Source organism: Scyliorhinus canicula, chromosome 24, assembly GCF_902713615.1.
Source record: "Scyliorhinus canicula chromosome 24, sScyCan1.1, whole genome shotgun sequence".
Taxonomy (NCBI): domain Eukaryota; kingdom Metazoa; phylum Chordata; class Chondrichthyes; order Carcharhiniformes; family Scyliorhinidae; genus Scyliorhinus; species Scyliorhinus canicula.
Genome location: NC_052169.1, coordinates 876,196 through 898,931, shown reverse-complemented (window position 1 = coordinate 898,931; position 22,736 = coordinate 876,196). Strand labels below are relative to the sequence as shown.

Sequence of the window (22,736 nt, the reverse complement as noted above, 5' to 3'; positions counted from 1 at the left end):
AGTCAGCACCTTCAGGAACTGTGTCCCAGTGAGAGTCAGCACCTTCAGGAACTGTGTCCCAGTGAGAGTCAGCACCTTCAGGAACTGTACCCCAGTGAGAATCAGCACCTTCAGGAACTGTACCCCAGTGAGAGTCAGCACCTTCAGGAACTGTGTCCCAGTGAGAGTCAGCACCTTCAGGAACTGTCCCCCAGTGAGAGTCAGCACCTTCAGGAACTGTGTCCCAGTGAGAGTCAGCACCTTCAGGAACTGTGACCCAGTGAGAGTCAGCACCTTCAGGAACTATGTCCCAGTGAGAGTCAGCACCTTCAGGACTGTGTCCCAGTGAGAGTCAGCACCTTCAGGAACTGTGTCCCAGTGAGAGTCAGCACCTTCAGGAACTGTCTCGCAGTGAGAGTCAGCACCTTCAGGAACTGTCCCCCAGTGAGAGTCAGCACCTTCAGGAACTGTGTCCCAGTGAGAGTCAGCACCTTCAGGAACTGTCTCCCAGTGAGAGTCTGCACCTTCAGGAACTCTGTCCCAGTGAGAGTCAGCACCTTCAGGAACTCTGTCCCAGTGAGAGTCAGCACCTTCAGGAACTCTGTCCCAGTGAGAGTCAGCACCTTCAGGAACTGTCCCCCAGTGAGAGTCAGCACCTTCAGTGACTGTGTCCCAGTGAGAGTCAGCACCTTCAGGAACTGTCCCCCAGTCAGAGTCAGCACCTTCAGGAACTGTCTCCCAGTGAGAGTCAGCACCTTCAAGAACTGTCCCCTAGTGAGAGTCAGCGCCTTCAGGAACTGTGTCCCAATGAGAGTCAGCACCTTCAGGAACTCTGTCCCAGTGAGAGTCAGCACCTTCAGAAACTCTGTCCCAGTGAGAGTCAGCACCTTCAGGAACTGTCCCCTAGTGAGAGTCAGCGCCTTCAGGAACTGTGTCCCAATGAGAGTCAGCACCTTCAGGAACTCTGTCCCAGTGAGAGTCAGCACCTTCAGAAACTCTGTCCCAGTGAGAGTCAGCACCTTCAGGAACTCTGTCCCAGTGAGAGTCAGCACCTTCAGGAACTCTGTCCCAGTGAGAGTCTGCACCTTCAGGAACTGACCCCCAGTGAGAGTCAGCACCTTCAGGGACTGTAACCCAGTGGGAGTCAGCACCTTCAGGAACTGTGTCCCACTGAGAGTCAGCACCTTCAGGAATTGTCCCCCAGTGAGAGTCAGCACCTTCAGGAACTGTCTCCCAGTGAGAGTCAGCACCTTCAGGAACTGTCCCCCAGTGAGAGTCAGCACCTTCAGGAACTGTGTCCCAGTGAGAGTCAGCACCTTCAGGAACTGTGTCCCAGTGAGAGTCAGCACTTTCAGGGATTATGTCCCAGTGAGAGTCAGCACCTTCAGGAACTGTCCCCCAGTCAGAGTCAGCACCTTCAGGAACTGTACCCCAGTGAGAGTCAGCACCTTCAGGAACTGTCCCCCAGTGAGAGTCAGCACCTTCAGGAACTGTGTCCCAGTGAGAGTCAGCACCTTCAGGAACTGTGTCCCAGTGAGAGTCAGCACCTTCAGGAACTGTGTCCCATTGAGAGTCAGCACCTTCAGGGACTGTAACCCAGTGAGAGTCTGCACCTTCAGGAACTGACCCCCAGTGAGAGTCAGCACCTTCAGGGACTGTAACCCAGTGGGAGTCAGCACCTTCAGGAACTGTCCCCCAGTGAGAGTCAGCACCTTCAGGAACTGTCCCCCACTGAGAGTCAGCACCTTCAGGGACTGTAACCCAGTGGGAGTCAGCACCTTCAGGAACTGTGTCCCAGTGAGAGTCTGCACCTTCAGGAACTGTCCCCCAGTGAGAGTCAGCACCTTCAGGAACTGTCCCCCAGTGAGAGTCAACACCTTCAGGAACTGTGTCCCAGTGAGAGTCAGCACCTTTAGGAACTGTATCCCAGTGAGAGTCTGCACCTTCAGGAACTGTGTCCCACTGAGAGTCAACACCTTTAGGAACTGTATCCCAGTGAGAGTCTGCACCTTCAGGAACTGTCCCCCAGTGAGAGTCAGCACCTTAAGGAACTGTCTCCCAGTGAGAGTCAGCACCTTCAGGAACAGTGTCCCAGTGAGAGTCAGCACCTTCAGGAACTGTGTCCCAGTGAGAGTCAGCACCTTCAGGAACTGTCCCCCAGTGAGAGTCAGCACCTTCAGGAACTGTTCCCCAGTGAGAGTCAGCACCTTCAGGAACTGTGTCCCAGTGAGAGTCAGCACCTTCAGGAACTGTGTCTCAGTGAGAGTCAGCACCTTCAGGAACTGTGTCCCAGTGAGAGTCAGCACCTTCAGGAACTGTCCCCCAGTGAGAGTCAGCACCTTCAGGGACTGTGTCCCAGTGACAGTCAGCACCTTCAGGAACTGTCCCCCAGTGAGAGTCAGCACCTTCAGGGACTGTGTCCCAGTGACAGTCAGCACCTTCAGGAACTGTCCCCCAGTGAGAGTCAGCACCTTCAGGAACTGTCCCCCAGTGAGAGTCAGCACCTTCAGGACTGTGTCCCAGTGAGAGTCAGCACCTTCCGGAACTGTGTCCCAGTGAGAGTCAGCACCTTCAGGAACAGTGTCCCAGTGAGAGTCAGCACCTTCAGGACTGTGTCCCAGTGAGAGTCAGCACCTTCAGGAACTGTCTCCCAGTGAGAGTCAGCACCTTCAGGAATTGTGTCCCAGTGAGAGTCAGCACCTTCAGGAACTGTGTCCCAGTGAGAGTCAGCACCTTCAGGAACTGTCTCCCAGTGAGAGTCAGCACCTTCTGGAACTGTCCCCCAGTGAGAGTCAGCACCTTCAGGAACTGTGTCCCAGTGAGAGTCAGCACCTTCAGGAACTGTGTCCCAGTGAGAGTCAGCACCTTCAGGAACTGTCCCCCTGTGAGAGTCAGCACCTTCAGGAACTGCGTCCCAGTGAGAGTCAGCACCTTCAGGAACTGTGTCCCAGTGACAGTCAGCACCTTCAGGAACTGTGTCCCAGTGAGAGCCAGCACCTTCAGGAACTGTGTCCCAGTGAGAGTCAGCACCTTCAGGAACTGTCTCCCAGTGAGAGTCAGCACCTTCAGGAACTGTGTCCCAGTGAGAGTCAGCACCTTCAGGAACTGTGTCCCAGTGAGAGTCAGCACCTTCATGAACTGTGTCCCAGTGAGAGTCAGCACCTTCAGGAACTGTGTCCCAGTGAGAGTCAGCACCTTCAGGAACTGTCTCCCAGTGAGAGTCAGCACCTTCAGGAACTGTCTCCCAGTGAGAGTCAGCACCTTCAGGAACTGTCTCCCAGTGAGAGTCAGCACCTTCAGGAACTGTGTCCCAGTGAGAGTCAGCACCTTCAGGAGAGAGCTATAAAGTGACAAATCCTGACTGAAACAGTTATCTATAAACCTGTGGTGTTGTTGACTAATACATTAATGAGAAGCAGCATTAATCTCATGGACAATTTGGTAAATCTTACGTGAATTGAGGCATTTGATTAGAATCCTGATTTATTAATAGAGCAGCATTACTGTGGATTTTCAGTTGTGGGCAGTTATTAGTGTAAATGAATAATGGATCTTACTTTTTTTTCAAAATTCCTGCTGTATTTAAGCTACTGAACCTTTTAAGCTTCAGATTTGATTAGTGGGCATTGTGCAGATTAACTCCGATAGTTGTTGTGTGAGCTCTCTTCAGAAGGATTGTTAATCCCTCCTCATCTCGAGAATGTAAGTGAATGCGGGATTTTTGAGCATTTGCACACGTCCACTTCCAGTTTTGGAGAAGCATCTGAATCTGGGCCCTGATAGCTGAAACTGAGAGTTTGGGTTTCAGGTTTGTCTGCTTTGGCTGCTCAATCATTGGAGTAACTGAGGATCAGGGAGGAGAGTGGGAAAGGTGTGGGTGATAAGATTGTTTCGCAACCCGGTAATCGGTTCTTATCAGTACAGACTTAACGTGCCTTGTCTCACCTGTGAAGTAAAATCTTTCGGCCATTACAAAGAATCATGAAAGCACAGGAGGATTTACCTTCCCGCTGAAATCATGAGCCAAACAAAGCTGGGGGTCGATTTCCTGGCCACGTGAGCTGGCCCTTAAGTGGCCGCACTTGACTCACAATATTCAGAGGTCTGAGTGCCTGAGAGGCACTGAGAATCTGGGAAAGCAACGGGAAGCTGATCATGAGAGTGAATTTTTGATAGAAGGAAGAAGGTGGCTGAAGCCACAAAGTATTTTGTTGCATTATTAGTGAGTTGAAGGAACGTGCAGCAACAAAACAGTGAGAGAGCAGAATGAAGGAAGCAAAGAACTTGACCCAGTTTATAAAAGAGATAATTCCCCATCTGAAATAATTGTAAATTCAGCAACATTTCTTTCTCAAGGTAGAATTATGATGCATGTTTAAATCTTAATTTCTGATTTTTTGTTCTTGGACCATTGTTTTGCTTATCCTTTTCTACATTACATTCTTTGTTTTCAATTCTGATAAATGTAACATGGCTGGAAACTGATTGCATGGTGGGGTCAGACTCCTTTTAGAGTTTGAAAGTTCTATGATTGAGTTGCTTTGAATACAATAGGCCAGAACCCTGGGTTTCAGCAGTGCTGTGGCCATAGGCAGCGGGACCTCATTGCAAAGGAAACATTGGAATGTCAGGGTTCAAGTACATCATTCCGACCCTGATTGGGGTTTAGGGGGAGATTGTGGCTGTAACCAGTCCCTGCCAGAATCAGGGATGCTAAGCTTGACAGGGGGCCCAGGTGAGTGAGTTTCAGTTGTTTCCTGATTACCTTGTCAGGAGAGTACAAAATCATCTTTTGATCCCATTTAGAAAACCTGGGCATCCAGGTCCCACTTGTGAGTTCCATCAAATACTCCATTCACCTTGGTGGTGAAATATTCGATCCGGGGTAGTGGGCCGTTGGGGGGGGGGGGGGGGGGGGGGGGGGGTTGGGAGGGGGGGGGGTTGGGTGGAAGAGGGAGGTGTTGGGGGGGGGGGGGTTGGTGGGTGTTGGGAGAGGGGCGTTGGGTGGGAGGGGGGTTGGTGGGTGTTGGGAGGGGGGCGTTGGGTGGGAGGGGTGGTGGGGGGGGGGCAGCATTGGGGGGGTGGTGGGGGGAGCATTGGGGAGGCGTTGGGGGGGGGGTTGGTGGGTGTTGGGAGAGGGGCGTTGGGTGGGAGGGGGGTTGGTGGGCGTTGGGAGAGGGGCGTTGGGTGGGAGGGGGGTTGGTGGGTGTTGGGAGGGGGGCGTTGGGTGGGAGGGGTGGTGGGGGGGGCAGCATTGGGGGGGTGGTGGGGGGAGCATTGGGGGTGGTGGTGGGGGGCAGCATTGGGGGGTGGTGGTGGGGGGCAGCATTGGGGGGTGGTGGTGGGGGGCAGCATTGGGGGGGGGCGTTGGGGGGGTGGGGGGCAGACAGCAGCCCTAAATTCTGTTTTCAATTTAAATGAAAGTTGCCTTTTGAATTTAATTTGACCTATGGTTTATGAGTCGACCTGTTGAAAGTTGGTGTCTATTTATTTGCGTGTTTACCTGGGTTTCAGAATATGAGCTGAAGGATTTAAATTGCAGAATTGGATAGGTACAGCATTACAGAAATAAAATTCTCCTAAATTCTGCTCTTTGTAAACTTCAGCTCAACAAAATATTACTGCCTGTCTCCAAGTTTGCACCAAGTCCCATTTTTGTACCATCCACATGCTTATCTGACCCACAGTGGCTCCCAGTCCAGCAATGTCCGTGTTCAAATCCCTCAATGGGATTGCCCGCTCCCTACATCCCAGCCCCACAGCCTCGAGAGATATTTGTGCTCCTTGGATTCTGGCTTCTTGCTCATCTCTAATTTAAATTCCTCCACCATTGGGTGGCTGTGCTTTCAACTTCCTGGGCCCCGCACTCTGAAATTCTCCCTCCCTCCTCCTTTAAGGAGGTTTCTAGGGCCCATTGTCTTTGATCAAGCTATTGTCCACCTCTCCTAATATCTCTTTATACAGTTCAGGGTCAGTTTCTGTCTGATAATGCTCCTGTTCAGCACCATACATTAAGGATGCTATATAAATGAAAGGTGTTCCTGTGTATTAGAGTCGATACAGACCCTATTTTCTGTTGGCAGCATGTGCTATAGCGATGGGGATGGCAACATCAGAATATATGTTCCTTGACCACTTTCTTGCAGGATTCACACGTTTGCTTTTGACCTCGATTATGTCCCCGCCATTTGAATTTAAAATTGTTTGTTTCTAACTCCAGGGTCACAAAGCTTGGATTGAGAAAAACTTTCAGAAGCGTGATTGTGTTTGTATTATCCTGAACCCTAAAGACCCACAAAGGTAACAACAGAGTTTTGGAGGGGGGCATTCCGTTTGTTGTTGTTTTACATTAAATTACTGTTGGGTTGGTAACTTGGTGTCTCTGTCGGGTGTGGTCGCTGCCCCTTCTTTTCCAAGGTGTTGCTGCGGTCAGCTGGTCGGTCAGCATGTGGCCAATACCCCCACTGCACCGTCCAGTGAAGCAGGCGAAGAGGAGAAGCATGTGGCTCAGTCCGAGAAGTGGACGCCCAGCAAGCACACACAGGCCAGTCCAACGGACGCTTTTGGAGCTATGGAGTTTCAGGGGGGTGGACATGCCAGCAAAGCCATGGTAAGAACCAACAACAATTTATGCATTACAAATTGTGTGTGATATTCGTCCAAATCGACATTAAACCTTTCTCACCATGTTCGTTGGAGAAGCTGGATTTGGCCGTACCTTCGACAAGTGTTGTGTCCGAATGTTTGAATTGGAACAATATAAATTCTGCTCCCCAACAGAATTACCTGCATAAGTCTGACCACAACTATCCCAGATCTGTGACCAAATGAATGTCAATGAATGTTCGAAACAGTGACTTCTTGTACTGAGTGAAATAGAGTGAGGGTCTTGGACGTGAGTTAGGCTGATGGGTACAGGGGAGGGGGTAGAGGTGATGGAGTGGGTTTGGAATTGGGTGACCTGGATTGATGGTGGGGATGGTGTTGGGGTGAAGAATTCTATTGATGTTTACAGAATTTATAGTGCAGAAGGAGGCCATTCGGCTCATCGAGTCAGCACCGACGCTTGGAAAGAGCACCCCACCCAAGCCCATACCTCCACCCTATCCGTATCCGAGTAACCTCACCCCACCTTTTTGAACACTGAGGCCAATTTATCATGGCTAATCCACCTAACCCCCACATCTTTAGACTGTGGGAGGAAACCGGAACTCCCGGAGGAAACCCACGCACACACGGGGAGAACATGCAGACTCCGCAGATAGTGACCCAAGCTGGAAATCAAACCTGGGACCCTGGAGCTGTGAAGCAACAGTGCTAACCACTGTGCTACCCTGCTGCCCCTGTTCTTTAAAAAATTACTTATTTTATTTTCTCCACTTGAAGTACGAGCAAACAGATGGGTTTGTGCTGCACCTCCCCACGCTCTGGGCACTTGCCCTCCTCGTTACTCAAAATGTTTATGACTGGAATTCTGCAATGAGAATGTGATTTAAATCTGATTTCAACAACTAATCCTATTGTGACCTAGATTCAATGTTTCACTCAATTAGAGTGTAGTTAAACAAAAATCCAATCAGTGAAAAGTCAGCTTTTTGAGTAATTTGTGTGATGTGTTGATTAAGGTCAATCTGGCCAGCTGCTGTTCTACTTCACACAACCAGAGCGAGGAATAGATGGAATACAAACGGAGAATGGGAAAGGAGGGGGAACCGACAGAGAAAAAAACATTATTTCCTACTGTTCCCCAGTGAGAGTCAGCACCTTTAGGAACTGTGTCCCAGTGAGAGTCAGCACCTTCAGGAACTGTCCCCCAGTGAGAGTCAGCACCTTCAGGAACTGTCACCCAGTGAGAGCCAGCAGCTTCAGGAACTGTCCCCCAGTGAGAGTCAACACCTTCAGGATCTGTCCCCCAGTGAGAGTCAGCACCTTCAGGAACTGTCCCCCAGTGAGAGTCAGCACCTTCAGGAACTGTATCCCAGTGAGAGTCAGCACCTTCAGGAACTGTGTCCCAGTGAGAGTCAGCACCTTCAGGAACTGTGTCCCAGTGAGAGTCAGCACCTTCAGGAACTGTCCCCCAGTGAGAGTCAGCACCTTCAGGAACTGTCCCCCAGTGAGAGTCAGCACCTTCAGGAACTGTCTCCCAGTGAGAGTCAGCACCTTCAGGAACTGTGTCCCAGTGAGAGTCAACACCTTCAGGAAGTGTACCCCAGTGAGAGTCAGCATCTTCAGAAACAGTGTCCCAGTGAGAGTCAGCATCTTCAGGAACTGTACCCCAGTGAGAGTCAGCATCTTCAGAAACAGTGTCCCAGTGAGAGTCAGCACCTTCAGGAACTGTGTCCCAGTGAGAGTCAGCACCTTCAGGAACTGTCCCCCAGTGAGAGTCAGCACCTTCAGGAATTGTCTCCCAGTGAGAGTCAGCACCTTCAGGAACTGTGTCCCAGTGAGAGTCAGCACCTTCAGGAACTGTGTCCCAGTGAGAGTCAGCACCTTCAGGAACTGTCCCCCAGTGAGAGTCAGCACCTTCAGGAACAGTGTCCCAGTGAGAGTCAGCACCTTCAGGAACTGTCCCCCAGTGAGAGTCAGCACCTTCAGGAACTGTCCCAGTGAGAGTCAGCACCTTCAGGAACTGTCCCCCAGTGAAAGTCAGCACCTTCAGGAACTGTGTCCCAGTGAGAGTCAGCACCTTCAGGAACTGTCCCCCAGTGAGAGTCAGCACCTTCAGGAACTGTCCCCCAGTGAGAGTCTGCACCTTCAGGAACTGTCCCCCAGTGAGAGTCAGCACCTTCAGGAACTGTCCCCCAGTGAGAGTCAGCACCTTCAGGAACTGTGTCCCAGTGAGAGTCAGCACCTTCAGGAACTGTGTCCCAGTGAGAGTCAGCACCTTCAGGAACTGTGTCCCAGTGAGAGTCAGCACCTTCAGGAACTGTCCCCCAGTGAGAGTCAGCACCTTCAGGACTGTGCCCCAGTGAGAGTCAGCACCTTCAGGAACTGTCTCCCAGTGAGAGTCAGCACCTTCAGGAACTGTCTCCCAGTGAGAGTCCGCACCTTCAGGAACTGTCTCCCAGTGAGAGTCAGCACCTTCAGGAACTGTCCCCCAGTGAGAGTCAGCACCTTCAGGAACTGTCCCCCAGTGAGAGTCAGCACCTTCAGGAACTGTCCCCCAGTGAGAGTCAGCACCTTCAGGAACTGTGTCCCAGTGAGAGTCAGCACCTTCAGGAACTGTCCCCCAGTGAGAGTCAGCACCTTCAGGAACTGTGTCCCAGTGAGAGTCAGCACCTTCAGGAACTGTGTCCCAGTGAGAGTCAGCACCTTCAGGAACTCTCCCCGAGTGAGAGTCAGCGCCTTCAGGAACTGTGTCCCAGTCAGAGTCAGCACCTTCAGGAACTGTGTCCCAGTGAGAGTCAGCACCTTCAGGAACTGTCTCCCAGTGAGAGTCAGCACCTTCAGGAACTGTCTCCCAGTCAGAGTCAGCACCTTCAGGAACTGTCTCCCAGTGAGAGTCAGCACCTTCAGGAACTGTCCCCCAGTGAGAGTCAGCACCTTCAGAAACTGAGTCAGCACCTTCATGAACTGTACCTCAGAGATTGTCAACATCTTTAGATTAGAGGTCTGACCTGAACAGCAGGAAGAATGTATTGAGTCGTGAGACATGTTTTAGGATGATTTCTGAAAGAGGGTTTATTCGTCCAAAGACCTTCTGCCTCAGTCTGCTCTTCCCATCTTTCAGTATATCCGCGTGTCGTATGACACCAAGCCAGACCTCCTTCTCCAGCTGATGACCTCCGAGTGGGAACTGGAGCTTCCAAAGCTCCTCATATCCGTCCATGGTGGACTTCAGAATTTTGAACTTCAGCCTAAACTGAAGCAGGTGTTTGGCAAAGGCCTGATCAAAGCCACGATGACAACAGGCGCCTGGATATTCACAGCTGGAGTCAACACAGGTGAGGAACCAGAGAGCAATGGAAGAGGTGGGCAAGAAGGAATGGAGAGTTTAATGGTTACAGTAAATCAGCAAGTAAGACCCATACAAACTGCTAGCTTATAGAGGAATCAGTAGATGTAGTTAATACACCTGGATTTCCAAAAGGCTTGCAGTAAGGTGCCATGCAAAAGGTGAAGTTGGGGCTGAATGGTTGGAAGATTAGTTAATGGACAGGAAGCAGAGATTGGGGATGAATGGGGCAATTTCCAGTTGGCAGGTGGAGTATCACTCAGGTCAGTGATAGGGTTTCAGCTATTTACAATCTATATTAAGAGACTGCGTATAATGTATCTAGGTTTGCTGACAATGCAAAGGAGGTGGAGTTGCTTGATTGGTTAAATAGTCTCAATAGTTTGATAAATAGTCTTGTCGTTAAGGATCCTCTTGGAAGGAGCGATCACAAATTGCTAGAATTTCAAATTCAATTTGAGTGAGAGACGACAGAGTGCCATACTAGAGTTTTAGTGTTGGGCAGAGGTAATTATACAGGCCAGAGGAAAGAGTTGGCCCAAGTAGATTGGGGACAAATAATTGAGGGTAGGACAGTTGAGGAACAATGGCGGATGTTCAGGGAGATATGAAATAGCTTTCAAAGTACATTCCTGAGAGGAGGAGGAATTGAAAAAGGGAGAAAAACGTTCCATTGTTAAACAATGAAGTCAAGAAAGACATCAAGGCAAAAACTAGGGGATACCATACTGCAAAAGCTAGTGGTAAGCTGGAGGATTGGGGGAACTTTAGGGTTCAACAAAAGACTACTAAAAATAAAATAAAAAGAGCTAAGATGCACTATGAAAGGAAACTATAAGAAATTATTATCTAAATGAAAAGTAGATTCAAGATGGATCTGGGCGTCTTTGTTCATGAATCACAGAAAGTCAGTACGCAGCTACAGCCTGTAATTAAAAAGGCAAATGGAATGTTCGCCTTTATTGCAAAAGGTCGCTGGAGTTTGGAAGGATGAGAGGGGATCTGATCAAGGTTTATAAAATACTAAAAGGTATTGATAAAGTAAACATAGACCAAATGTTCCCCCTTGTGGGGCAATCTAGAACGAGTGGTCACGGATATAGGTTGGGAGGCTGTAGATTTAGAACTGAGATGAGGAGGAACTGCTTCTCGCAGAGGGGGGTGAATTTGTGGAACTCGCTGCCCGATAGTGTGGTGGAATCTGAATCATTAAATGGTTTCAAAGGAGATAGATGTATTTCTGATAATTACGGGTTAAAAGGATATGGGGAACAGGTGGGGAGGTGGATTTGAGACCAGGAAGAAATCAGCTATGATCTTATTGAATGGCGGAGTAGGCTCGAAGGGCTGAATTGCCGACTTCTACTCCTAATTCCTATGTACCTGCTTTTTGCCGCCCTTCCTTTTTGAATAGGGGTGTCACATTAGCAGTTTTCCATCCTCTGTTCTGGCACAGCAAGATGGCACAGTGGTTGGCACTGTTGTCTCAACCCGCCAGGGTCCAGGGTTCGAATCTGGACTTTGGTAACTGTCTGTGTGGAGTTTGCACTTGCTCCCCGTGTCTGCATGGGTTTCCTCCCCGAGCTCCGGGATCCTCCCACAACTCCAAAGATGTGCAAGTTCGGTGGGGTTATGGAAATGAGGCAGGAAGTGGGCCTAGGTAGGCTGCACTTTTGGAGGGTCAATGCAAACTCGATGGGCAGAATGGCCTCCTTCTGCACTGTAGGGACTCTTATGAAATTCTTCTCAGGATATTCTCCAGAATCCAAGGATTTTTGGAAAATTACAACCAGTGGATCCACTATCTCTGTTGCTACTTGTTTTAGGATCATAGAATCATAGAATTTACAGTGCAGAAGGAGGCCATTCGGGCCATCAAGTCTGCACCGGCTCTTGGACAGAACACCCTACTCAACGCTACACCTCCACCCTATTCCCATAACCCAGTAACCCCGTCCAACACTAAGGGCAATTTTGGACACTAAGATCCTAGGATGCAGCCATCAGGCCAATGGACCAAACTGACTTTAGCCCCATTAGTTTGTCTAATATTATTTCTATGGTGATGGTATTAATTCCTCTGCTTATTCTTTAGTATTAATGGGGTTCGAAGTCTCTTCCACCATTAAGACTGATGTAAAATATCTGTTTAACTCCTCCGTAATTTCCTTGTTCCCCATAACCATCTCCCCAGATTCATTTTCTAAGGGAGCCTACCTTCACTTTGACCTCTCTCTTCTTTTATATATTTAAACAAGCTCTTATTGTCAGTTTTTATCCAACATCCAAGATTCTGATGCTGCTTGACAGAGTAACACTGGAAAGCTGTATCCTTTGCTCGGGGAATCTAGAACATGGGAGGCATAGTCACAGGATAAGGAGTCAATTATTCAGGACTGAGGTGAGGAGAAATCTGTTCACTCTGAGCGTTGGAATTGTCTACCCCAAGTTGGTGATTGTGGATTCTCCATCGGTGAAAATGTTCAGGATCTCAATCAATGGATCTTTCAGGAAATCCAGGGATCTGGGGATTGGGCAGGAAAGTGGATTTGAGGATATGATCAACCATGATTGCAGTGAATGGTTGAGGGCCTACGGTCTGCTCCTGCTCTTTTTTCTCATGTCCTTAAAATATCTCTCAATTTATCATGCCACGTGTTATCCATTCGTGTTTCCTTCATACGCACACACACACGCGTTATTTTATATTTATGATGGTCAATTCGAATCTGGGGCAGGTACCTGGGACTGGTATGAAGTCTGATTTTTATAGGTGAGTTAAAATTTCTCCTTCAAATTATTTTCCTCTTTATTCCAACTTTTTCTTCCTAATCCTCTACTCTCATCTGTCACACCTGAAAGCTGGGTGGTGAAGGATAAAACTGGATCTAATCTTCACACTTTTAGCAACACTTCTTTAGAGAGTTACATGTTACAAACAAGTACCAAATCCATCAAGTCCAATTTCAGACTGTTCTAATTTACAGGATACAAGTGACTCTCCAGCCTAACACCAGCAAACAATAGAACATAATCGATAGACAATGAACACCCCACCCTCCCTCACACCCCACCCTCCCTCACACCCCACCCTCCCTCACACCCCACCCTCCCTCACACCCCACCCTCCCTCACACCCCACCCTCCCTCACACCCCACCCTCCCGCACACCCCACCCTCCCGCACACCCCACCCTCCCTCCCTCACACCCCACCCTCCTTCACACCCCACCCTCCCTCACACCCCACCCTCCCTCACACCCCACCCTCCCTCACACTCCACCCACCCTCCCTCACACTCCACCCACCCTCCCTCACACTCCACCCTCCCTCACACCCCACCCTCCCTCACACCCCACCCACCCTCCCTCACACCCCACCCACCCTCCCTCACACCCCACCCTCCCTCACACCCCACCCTCCCTCACACCCCACCCTCCCTCACACCTCACCCTCCCGCACACCCCACCCTCTTTTTTTCAAAATTTAGAGTACCCAATTGATTTTTTCCAATTAAGGGGCCATTTAGCTTGGCCAATCCACCTACCCTGCACATCTTTGGAACGTGGGGGCGAAACCCACGCAAACACGGGGAGAATGTGCAAACTCCGAACGGACAGTGACCCAAAGCCGGGATGAAACCTGGGACCTTGGCGCCGTGAGGCAGCAGTGCTAACCACTGTGCCACCGTGCTGTCCTCCGCACCACACTTCCTAATACCCCACGCTCCCTACCACCCCACACACTCTCTCCTAACCCCTCCCCCTGCTGCCTGTTCCCTCTCATTCTCCCAGGGACCCCTGTTATCCCTGTACACCAATATCACCTTCAAGGCTGACAGTTCCTTATTGTTAATTTTAAGGAGTAATACGTCACGTAGGAGATGCCTTGAAAGATCATTCATCCAAATCCTGTGGAAAGATCTGTGCAATTGGATTTGCTCCCTGGGGCATTGTTGAAAACAGGATGGATTTAATTGGGAAAGATGTAAGTATGTCCAGCACTAACTGTTGTCAGAAAAACATGACCAGGATTAGAAAGTTTTCACAATTTGCAAATTCCCCAATGCAGGACTGACCTGAAGCAAAGGTCAGGACAACCTGAAATCAGATCCCAGTCAGAGAATGAGTTTAATCCTTTCCATGTTTTGTGGAATTATTCTTCAGGGACATCTCTCAATTCCAGGTAATTGCCCAGTCAGTTAATGGTGGTGGTGGTGGGGGTGACAGGTCACTAAAGGTCATGGGGCAGCGCAGTCACTAACGGTCATGGGGCAGCGCAGTCACTAACGGTCATGGGGCAGCGCAGTCACTAACGGTCATGGGGCAGCGCAGTCACTAACGGTCATGGGGCAGCGCAGTCACTAACGGTCATGAGGCAGCGCAGTCACTAATGGTCATGGGGCAGCGCAGTCACTAACGGTCATGGGGCAGCGCAGTCACTAACGGTCATGGGGCAGCGCAGTCACTAATGGTCATGGGGCAGCGCAGTCACTAACGGTCATGGGGCAGCGCAGTCACTAACGGTCATGGGGCAGCGCAGTCACTAACGGTCATGGGGCAGCGCAGTCACTAACGGTCATGGGGCAGCGCAGTCACTAACGGTCATGGGGCAGCGCAGTCACTAATGGTCATGGGGCAGCGCAGTCACTAATGGTCATGAGGCAGCGCAGTCACTAATGGTCATGGGGCAGCGCAGTCACTAACGGTCATGGGGCAGCGCAGTCACTAATGGTCATGAGGCAGCGCAGTCACTAACGGTCATGAGGCAGCGCAGTCACTAACGGTCATGGGGCAGCGCAGTCACTAACGGTCATGGGGCAGCGCAGTCACTAACGGTCATGGGGCAGCGCAGTCACTAACGGTCATGAGGCAGCGCAGTCACTAACGGTCATGGGGCAGCGCAGTCACTAACGGTCATGGGGCAGCGCAGTCACTAATGGTCATGGGGCAGCGCAGTCACTAATGGTCATGAGGCAGCGCAGTCACTAATGGTCATGGGGCAGCGCAGTCACTAACGGTCATGGGGCAGCGCAGTCACTAACGGTCATGGGGCAGCGCAGTCACTAACGGTCATGGGGCAGCGCAGTCACTAACGGTCATGGGGCAGCGCAGTCACTAACGGTCATGGGGCAGCGCAGTCACTAACGGTCATGGGGCAGCGCAGTCACTAACGGTCATGGGGCAGCGCAGTCACTAACGGTCATGGGGCAGCGCAGTCACTAACGGTCATGGGGCAGCGCAGTCACTAATGGTCATGGGGCAGCGCAGTCACTAACGGTCATGGGGCAGCGTAGTCACTAATGGTCATGGGGCAGCGCAGTCACTAATGGTCATGGGGCAGCGCAGTCACTAACGGTCATGAGGCCGCGCAGTCACTAACGGTCATGGGGCAGCGCAGTCACTAATGGTCATGGGGCAGCGCAGTCACTAACGGTCATGGGGCAGCGCAGTCACTAATGGTCATGGGGCAGCGCAGTCACTAAAGGTCATGGGGCCGCGCAGTCACTAATGGTCATGAGGCAGCGCAGTCACTAACGGTCATGGGGCAGCGCAGTCACTAACGGTCATGGGGCAGCGCAGTCACTAACGGTCATGGGGCAGCGCAGTCACTAACGGTCATGAGGCAGCGCAGTCACTAACGGTCATGGGGCAGCGCAGTCACTAACGGTCATGGGGCAGCGCAGTCACTAACGGTCATGGGGCAGCGCAGTCACTAACGGTCATGGGGCAGCGCAGTCACTAATGGTCATGGGGCAGCGCAGTCACTAACGGTCATGGGGCCGCGCAGTCACTAACGGTCATGGGGCAGCGCAGTCACTAATGGTCATGGGGCAGCGCAGTCACTAACGGTCATGGGGCAGCGCAGTCACTAACGGTCATGGGGCCGCGCAGTTACTAACGGTCATGAGGCAGCGCAGTCACTAACGGTCATGAGGCAGCGCAGTCACTAATGGTCATGAGGCAGCGCAGTCACTAACGGTCATGAGGCAGCGCAGTCACTAACGGTCATGGGGCAGCGCAGTCACTAATGGTCATGGGGCAGCGCAGTCACTAACGGTCATGGGGCAGCGCAGTCACTAATGGTCATGGGGCAGCGCAGTCACTAATGGTCATGAGGCAGCGCAGTCACTAACGGTCATGGGGCAGCGCAGTCACTAACGGTCATGGGGCAGCGCAGTCACTAACGGTCATGGGGCAGCGCAGTCACTAATGGTCATGGGGCAGCGCAGTCACTAACGGTCATGGGGCAGCGCAGTCACTAATGGTCATGGGGCCGCGCAGTCACTAATGGTCATGGGGCCGCGCAGTCACTAATGGTCATGGGGCAGCGCAGTCACTAACGGTCATGGGGCAGCGTAGTCACAAATGGTCATGAGGTGTCACTGCTAGCTGGAAGTCAGGTCACTAACAGTCAAGAGGGCCAGAGCCAGCTGATAATGGGGACACGGATAATGGTTGGTGGGGGAGGTATCGAGACCCAAATGGTCGGGACAACATTGATAATCGCTTATTGTCACAAGTAGACTTCAATGAAGTTACTGTGAAAGCCCCTAGTTGCCACATTCCGGCGCCTGTTCAGAATTCACGGGAATTGAACCTGCGCTGCTGCCCTGTTCTGCTTTACAAGCCAGCTGTTTAGCTCACTGTGCTAAACCAGCCCCTTTGATATTTGGAGGTAGAAGGAAGTCACTGATTATCTGGAGAGGGGCAGGTCAGTGAGAGGGGAAGGGTCACTGAGGGTCAGTGAGAGGGGCAGGTCACTGAGCGTCAGTGAGAGGGGACGGGTCACTGAGGGTCAGTGAGAGGGGCAGGTCACTGAGGGTCAGTGAGAGGGGACGGGTCACTGAGGGTCAGTGAGAGGGGCAGGTCACTGAGGGTCAGTGAGAGGGGGCGGGTCACTGAGGGTCAGTGAGAGGGGCAGGTCACTGAGGGTCAGTGAGAGGGGACGGGTCACTGAGGGTCAGTGAGAGGGGAAGGGTCACTGAGGGTCAGTGAGAGGGGCAGGTCACTGAGGGTCAGTGAGAGGGGAAGGGTCACTGAGGGTCAGTGAGGTGTAAAGGGTCACTGAGGGTCAGTGAGAGGGGCAGGTCACTGAGCGTCAGTGAGAGGGGACGGGTCACTGAGGGTCAGTGAGAGGGGCAGGTCACTGAGCGTCAGTGAGAGGGGACGGGTCACTGAGGGTCAGTGAGAGGGGCAGGTCACTGAGGGTCAGTGAGAGGGGACGGGTCACTGAGGGTCAGTGAGAGGGGCAGGTCACTGAGGGTCAGTGAGAGGGGACGGGTCACTGAGGGTCAGTGAGAGGGGAAGGGTCACTGAGGGTCAGTGAGAGGGGAAGGGTCACTGAGGGTCAGTGAGAGGGGAAGGGTCACTGAGGGTCAGTGAGGGGTAAAGGGTCACTGAGGGTCAGTGAGAGGGGCAGGTCACTGAGGGTCAGTGAGATGGGAAGGGTCACTGAGGGTCAGTGAGAGGGAAGGGTAACTGAGGGTCAGTGAGAGGGGCAGGTCACTGAGGGTCAGTGAGAGGGGCAGGTCACTGAGGGTCAGTGAGAGGGGAAGGGTCACTGAGAGTCAGTGAGAGGGGAAGGGTCACTGAGGGTCAGTGAGATGGGAAGGGTCACAGGGTCAGTGAGAGGGTAAGGGTAACTGAGGGTCAGTGAGAGGGGCAGGTCACTGAGGGTCAGTGAGAGGGGAAGGGTCAGTGAGGATCAGTGAGAGGGTAAGGTTCACTGAGGGTCAGTGAGAGGGGCAGGTCACTGAGGGTCAGTGAGAGGGGAAGGGTCACTGAGGGTCAGTGAGAGGGGAAGGGTCACTGAGGGTCAGTGAGAGGGGAAGGGTCACTGAGGGTCAGTGAGAGGGGAAGGGTCACTGAGGGTCAGTGAGAGGGGAAGGTTCGCTGAGGGACAGTGAGAGGGGATGGGTCACTGAGGGTCAGTGAAAGGGGAAGGGTCACTGAGGGTCAGTGAGAGGGGAAGGGTCACTGAGGGTCAGTGAGAGGGGAAGGGTCACTGAGGGTCAGTGAGAGGGGAAGGTTCGCTGAGGGTCAGTGAGAGGGGCAGGTCACTGAGGGTCAGTGAAAGGGGAAGGGTCACTGAGGGTCAGTGAGAGGGGAAGGGTCACTGAGGGTCAGTGAGAGGGGAAGGTCACTGAGAGTCAGTGAGATGGGAAGGGTCACTGAGGGTCAGTGAGAGGGGAAGGTTCGCTGAGGGTCAGTGAGAGGGGCAGGTCACTGAGGGTCAGTGAGAGGGGAAGGTTCACTGAGAGTCAGTGAGATGGGAAGGGTCACAGGGTCAGTGAGAGGGTAAGGGTAACTGAGGGTCAGTGAGAGGGGAAGGGTCAGTGAGGATCAGTGAGAGGGTAAGGGTAACTGAGGGTCAGTGAGAGGGGCAGGTCACTGAGGGTCAGTGAGAGGGGAAGGTTCACTGAGGGACAGTGAGAGGGGATGGGTCACTGAGGGTCAGTGAAAGGGGAAGGGTCACTGAGGGTCAGTGAGAGGGGAAGGGTCACTGAGGGTCAGTGAGAGGGGAAGGGTCACTGAGGGTCAGTGAGAGGGGAAGGTTCGCTGAGGGTCAGTGAGAGGGGCAGTTTATTGATATTTTTTTTTTTGGTTCCAGCTCACCAAACCTTATCAAACAATGTCTACTCCTCTGAGTAAACTGACTGTGCTCAGCAACACGCACTCCCACTTTATCCTGGCTGATAACGGCAGTTTGGGCAAGTATGGAGCGGAGGTTCGACTTCGGCGACAGCTAGAGAAACACATCTCCCTGCAACAAATCAACACACGTAAGGAAATTTCCAGCACAAAGTGTAACCGATTGTCCAGCTCACACTGGCTCTGCCATGGTATTTACATCAGACGAGGACAGTTCAGAGAGACGCTGCGACGAGTGGGTTTCCCTTTCTCATCCTATGCCTGGGAATATTGATAAGGCAGGGAGGATAAAGGATCACTCAACTGTCTATAATTCACTCCCTCCTCACCTTTTGGTCTTGTTCTGTAATAAGGAGCTGATGTGACAATCAACAGAAGATAAGACCAGCAATTTATTTGACATTTAGAATTTCATCCTCCACTCGTGTTGTTGCTAATTTAAGGACTTTAGAACCATTGCTTCCTGTTTGGGAAAGGAATTCAATGTGAAATTTATGGCAGTTAATGAGATCTAATTAATTCTGGAATTGGAATAAATTTCACCTTTTTCTTGTGTTGAGGGCAATATTCCCAGCCCAGGATCACTTCCCACCTGTCAAAACCTAACAACACACTATTCCACCTCCACAACATGTTATAGAGTAAAGCTCCCTCTACACTGTCCCCATCAAACACTCCCAGTCCCAGGACAGGTACAGCACGGGGTTAGATACAGAGTAAAGCTCCCTCTACACTGTCCCCATCAAACACTCCCAGGATAGGTACAGCACGGGGTTAGATACAGGGTAAAGCTCCCTCTACACTGTCCCCATCAAACACTCCCAGGATAGGTACAGCATGGGGTTAGATACAGAGTAAAGCTCCCTCTACACTGTCCCCATCAAACACTCCCAGGACAGGTACAGCACGGGGTTAGATACAGAGTAAAGCTACCTCTACACTGTCCTCATCAAACACTCCCAGGACAGGTACAGCACAGGGTTAGATACAGAGTAAGCTCCCTCTACACTGTCCCCATCAAACACTCCCAGGACAGGTACAGCACGGGGTTAGATACAGAGTAAAGCTCCCTCTACACTGTCCCCATCAAACACTCCCAGGACAGGTACAGCATGTGGTTAGATACAGAGTAAAGCTCCCTCTACACAATCCCCATCAAACACTCCCAGGACAGGTACAGCACGGGGTTAGATACAGAGTAAAGCTCCCTCTACACTGTCCCCATCAAACACTCCCAGGACAGGTACAGCATGGGGTTAGATACAGAGTAAAGCTCCCTCTACACTGTCCCCATCAAACACTCCCAGGACAGGTATAGCATGGGGTTAGATACAGAGTAAAGCTCCCTCTACACTGTCCCCATCAAACACTCCCAGGACAGGTACAGCACGGGGTTAGATACAGAGTAAAGCTCCCTCTACACTGTCCCCATCAGACACTCCCGGGACAGGTACAGCATGGTGTTAGATACAGAGTAAAGCTCCCTCTACACTGTCCCCATCAAACACTCCCAGGACAGGTACAGCACGGGGTTAGATACAGAGTAAAGCTCTCTCTACACTGTCCCCATCAAACACTCCCAGGACAGATACAGCACGGTAGCATTGTGGATAGCACAATTGCTTCACAGCTCCAGAGTCCCAGGTTCGATTCTGGCTTGGGTCACTGTCTGTGTGGAGTCTGCACAGCCTCCCCGTGTGTGCGTGGGTTTCCTCCGGGTGCTCTGGTTTCCTCCCACAGTCCAAAGATTTGCAGGTTAGGTGGATTGGCCATGATAAATTGCCCTTGGTGTCCAAAATTGCCCTTAGTGTTGGGTGGGGTTACTGGGTTATGGGGATAGGGTGGAGGTGTTGACCTTGGGTAGGGTGCTCTTTCCAAGAGCCGCTGCAGACTCGATGGGCCGAATGGCCTCCTTCTGCACTCCCAGGACAGGTACAGCACAGTGTTAGATACAGAGTAAAGCTCCCTCTTCACTGTCCCCATTAAACACCATCAGGACAGGTACAGCACAGTGTTAGATACAGAGTAAAGCTCCGTCTACTCTGTTCCCATCAAACACTCCGAGGACAGGTACAGCACGGGGTTAGATACAGAGTAAAGCTCCCTCTACACTGTCCCCATCAAACACTCCCAGGACAGGTACAGCACGGGGTTAGATACAGAGTAAAGCTCCCTCTACACTGTCCCCATCAAACACTCCCAGGACAGGTACAGCACAGGGTTAGATACAGAGTAAAGCTCCCTCTACACTGTCCCCATCAAACACCCACAGGACAGGTACAGCACGGGGTTAGATACAGAGTAAAGCTCCCTCTACACTGTCTCCATCAAACACTCCCAGGACAGGTACAGCACGGGGTTAGATACAGGGTAAAGCTCCCTCTACACTGTCCCCATCAAACACTCCCAGGACAGGTACAGCACGGGGTTAGATACAGAGTAAAGCTCCCTCTACACTGTCCCCATCAAACACTCCCAGGACAGGTACAGCACGGGGTTAGATACAGAGTAAAGCTCCCTCTACACTGTCCCCATCAAACACTCCCAGGACAGGTACAGCACGGGGTTAGATACAGAGTAAAGCTCCCTCTTCACTGTCCCCATCAAACACTCCCAGGACAGGTACAGCACGGGGTTAGATACAGAGTAAAGCTCCCTCTACACTGTCCCCATCAAACACTCCCAGGACAGGTACAGCACGGGGTTAGATACAGAGTAAAGCTCCCTCTACACTGTCCAATGATTGCGCCTAATTGCCTGTGGTGGTATGATTTGCATAGCTGTCTGCCATTGGTGCAGAACACCAGCATACCATTGGCCCTGGTCGGTCATGTGCCTCTCGACCGATTGGTTGAGACCAGTCATGTGACGGCTCTCCGATTGGTCGAGAGGCTGAGTTAACCACGCCTCCATACCGAGGTATAAATAGTCAGAACGCCCGGCGGTCGTCCATTTATTGTAGTCGACCGCAGGGCTAAGTTCTAGCTTATTAAAGCCTAACTTTTGTACAGCAACTCGTCTCGCGTTCGATTGATGGCTCATCATTGCCTAAGTTCCAAATTCAGAAGTTTTCTTGTGACCAAAGCAGCTATGTTGTGAACTGTTGCCTGACGTTTGTGATTGGACAAATTTGTCTTGTAAACGAAGTCCTGCCGGGAACAGGTTTAGTCTCGATCTCCAGCCTCTTACAGCCACCAGATGGCAGAAGCATTCATGACATTGGTCAATTATTATTTCTAAATTTACTGGCTTGGATTTTCCAAAAGGCGGCGTATTTTATGTTTGAGATTTCCTGGCTTTCTGTGTTGCCATTTTGTGTCTAGGGCTTGGCCAGGGGGTGCCGGTGGTGTGTTTGATCGTTGAAGGTGGTCCCAATGTGATATCGATCGTGCTGGAGAGTCTGCGCGAGGACCCTCCTGTGCCAGTGGTGGTCTGTGACGGTAGCGGGAGAGCTTCTGACATACTGGCATTCGCACACAAGTACTCAGCAGAAGGAGGGTACGACTTTTAATCACTCACAGCCCCAAAATGTGCCCAGAGCAGCCCAGGACCACCCCACTCATAATAACAGAGACGGTGTGTCTGCCTAACAGATTTAGGGCGGGCGGGGGGGTCAGGGCAATCTAACCTCACAAATTCCCTTATTTGTTCCCAGCTAATTTGACCTATTCTTTGATCTGAATTTCGGAGAAATATGAATCATCAAATCAGAAATAATCTCCTACATCACTCACTCAGCAATACTCGAGCTCATCCAAAACATTGCCGTCCCTATCCTAACTCACTCCAAAACCTGTCCGCTCATCACCCCTCTTCATTCTGAGCTATATTGACATCCCAAATCGTTTTACAATCCTTAACTTCATTTTCAGACCCCTCAACCATCCCTATCTCTGTAATTTCCTCTAACACTGCAACTTGCCAAAGTCTCTCTGCACTCCCCCAATTGTGGATTTCGGAATCCCACAACTTTAATCCACCATTGGCGACGGTGGCTTCATCTGCCAGATCCTTAATCCCTGAAATTCCCTCCTTCAATCCCTCTGGCTCACATTCCTAATTTACGTTAGTTTTTTTAAAAAAATAATTTTTATTGGAATTTTTTACAGAAAATATAAAAATATAACAACAAACAATAAAATGCAACAA

At 51.2% G+C, this 22,736-nt stretch overlaps 1 protein-coding gene across 3 annotated transcripts in view; it reads left to right on the top strand.

Moving 5' to 3' along the window:
• Positions 1–22,736, top strand: part of trpm1a (transient receptor potential cation channel, subfamily M, member 1a) — an 82,320-nt gene that overhangs the window by 5,763 nt on the left and 53,821 nt on the right. For 2 of the 3 annotated variants that reach the window (XM_038784122.1, XM_038784123.1), the window contains exons 2-7: positions 6,200–6,279; positions 6,397–6,589; positions 9,710–9,923; positions 13,796–13,920; positions 18,547–18,718; positions 21,911–22,085. In XM_038784122.1, the coding sequence (XP_038640050.1) occupies positions 6,200–6,279; positions 6,397–6,589; positions 9,710–9,923; positions 13,796–13,920; positions 18,547–18,718; positions 21,911–22,085 (959 nt within the window). Of the gene's footprint in view, positions 1–3,662; positions 3,788–6,199; positions 6,280–6,396; positions 6,590–9,709; positions 9,924–13,795; positions 13,921–18,546; positions 18,719–21,910; positions 22,086–22,736 lie in introns of those variants that run through there. The other variant, XM_038784125.1, reaches the window with a different exon arrangement.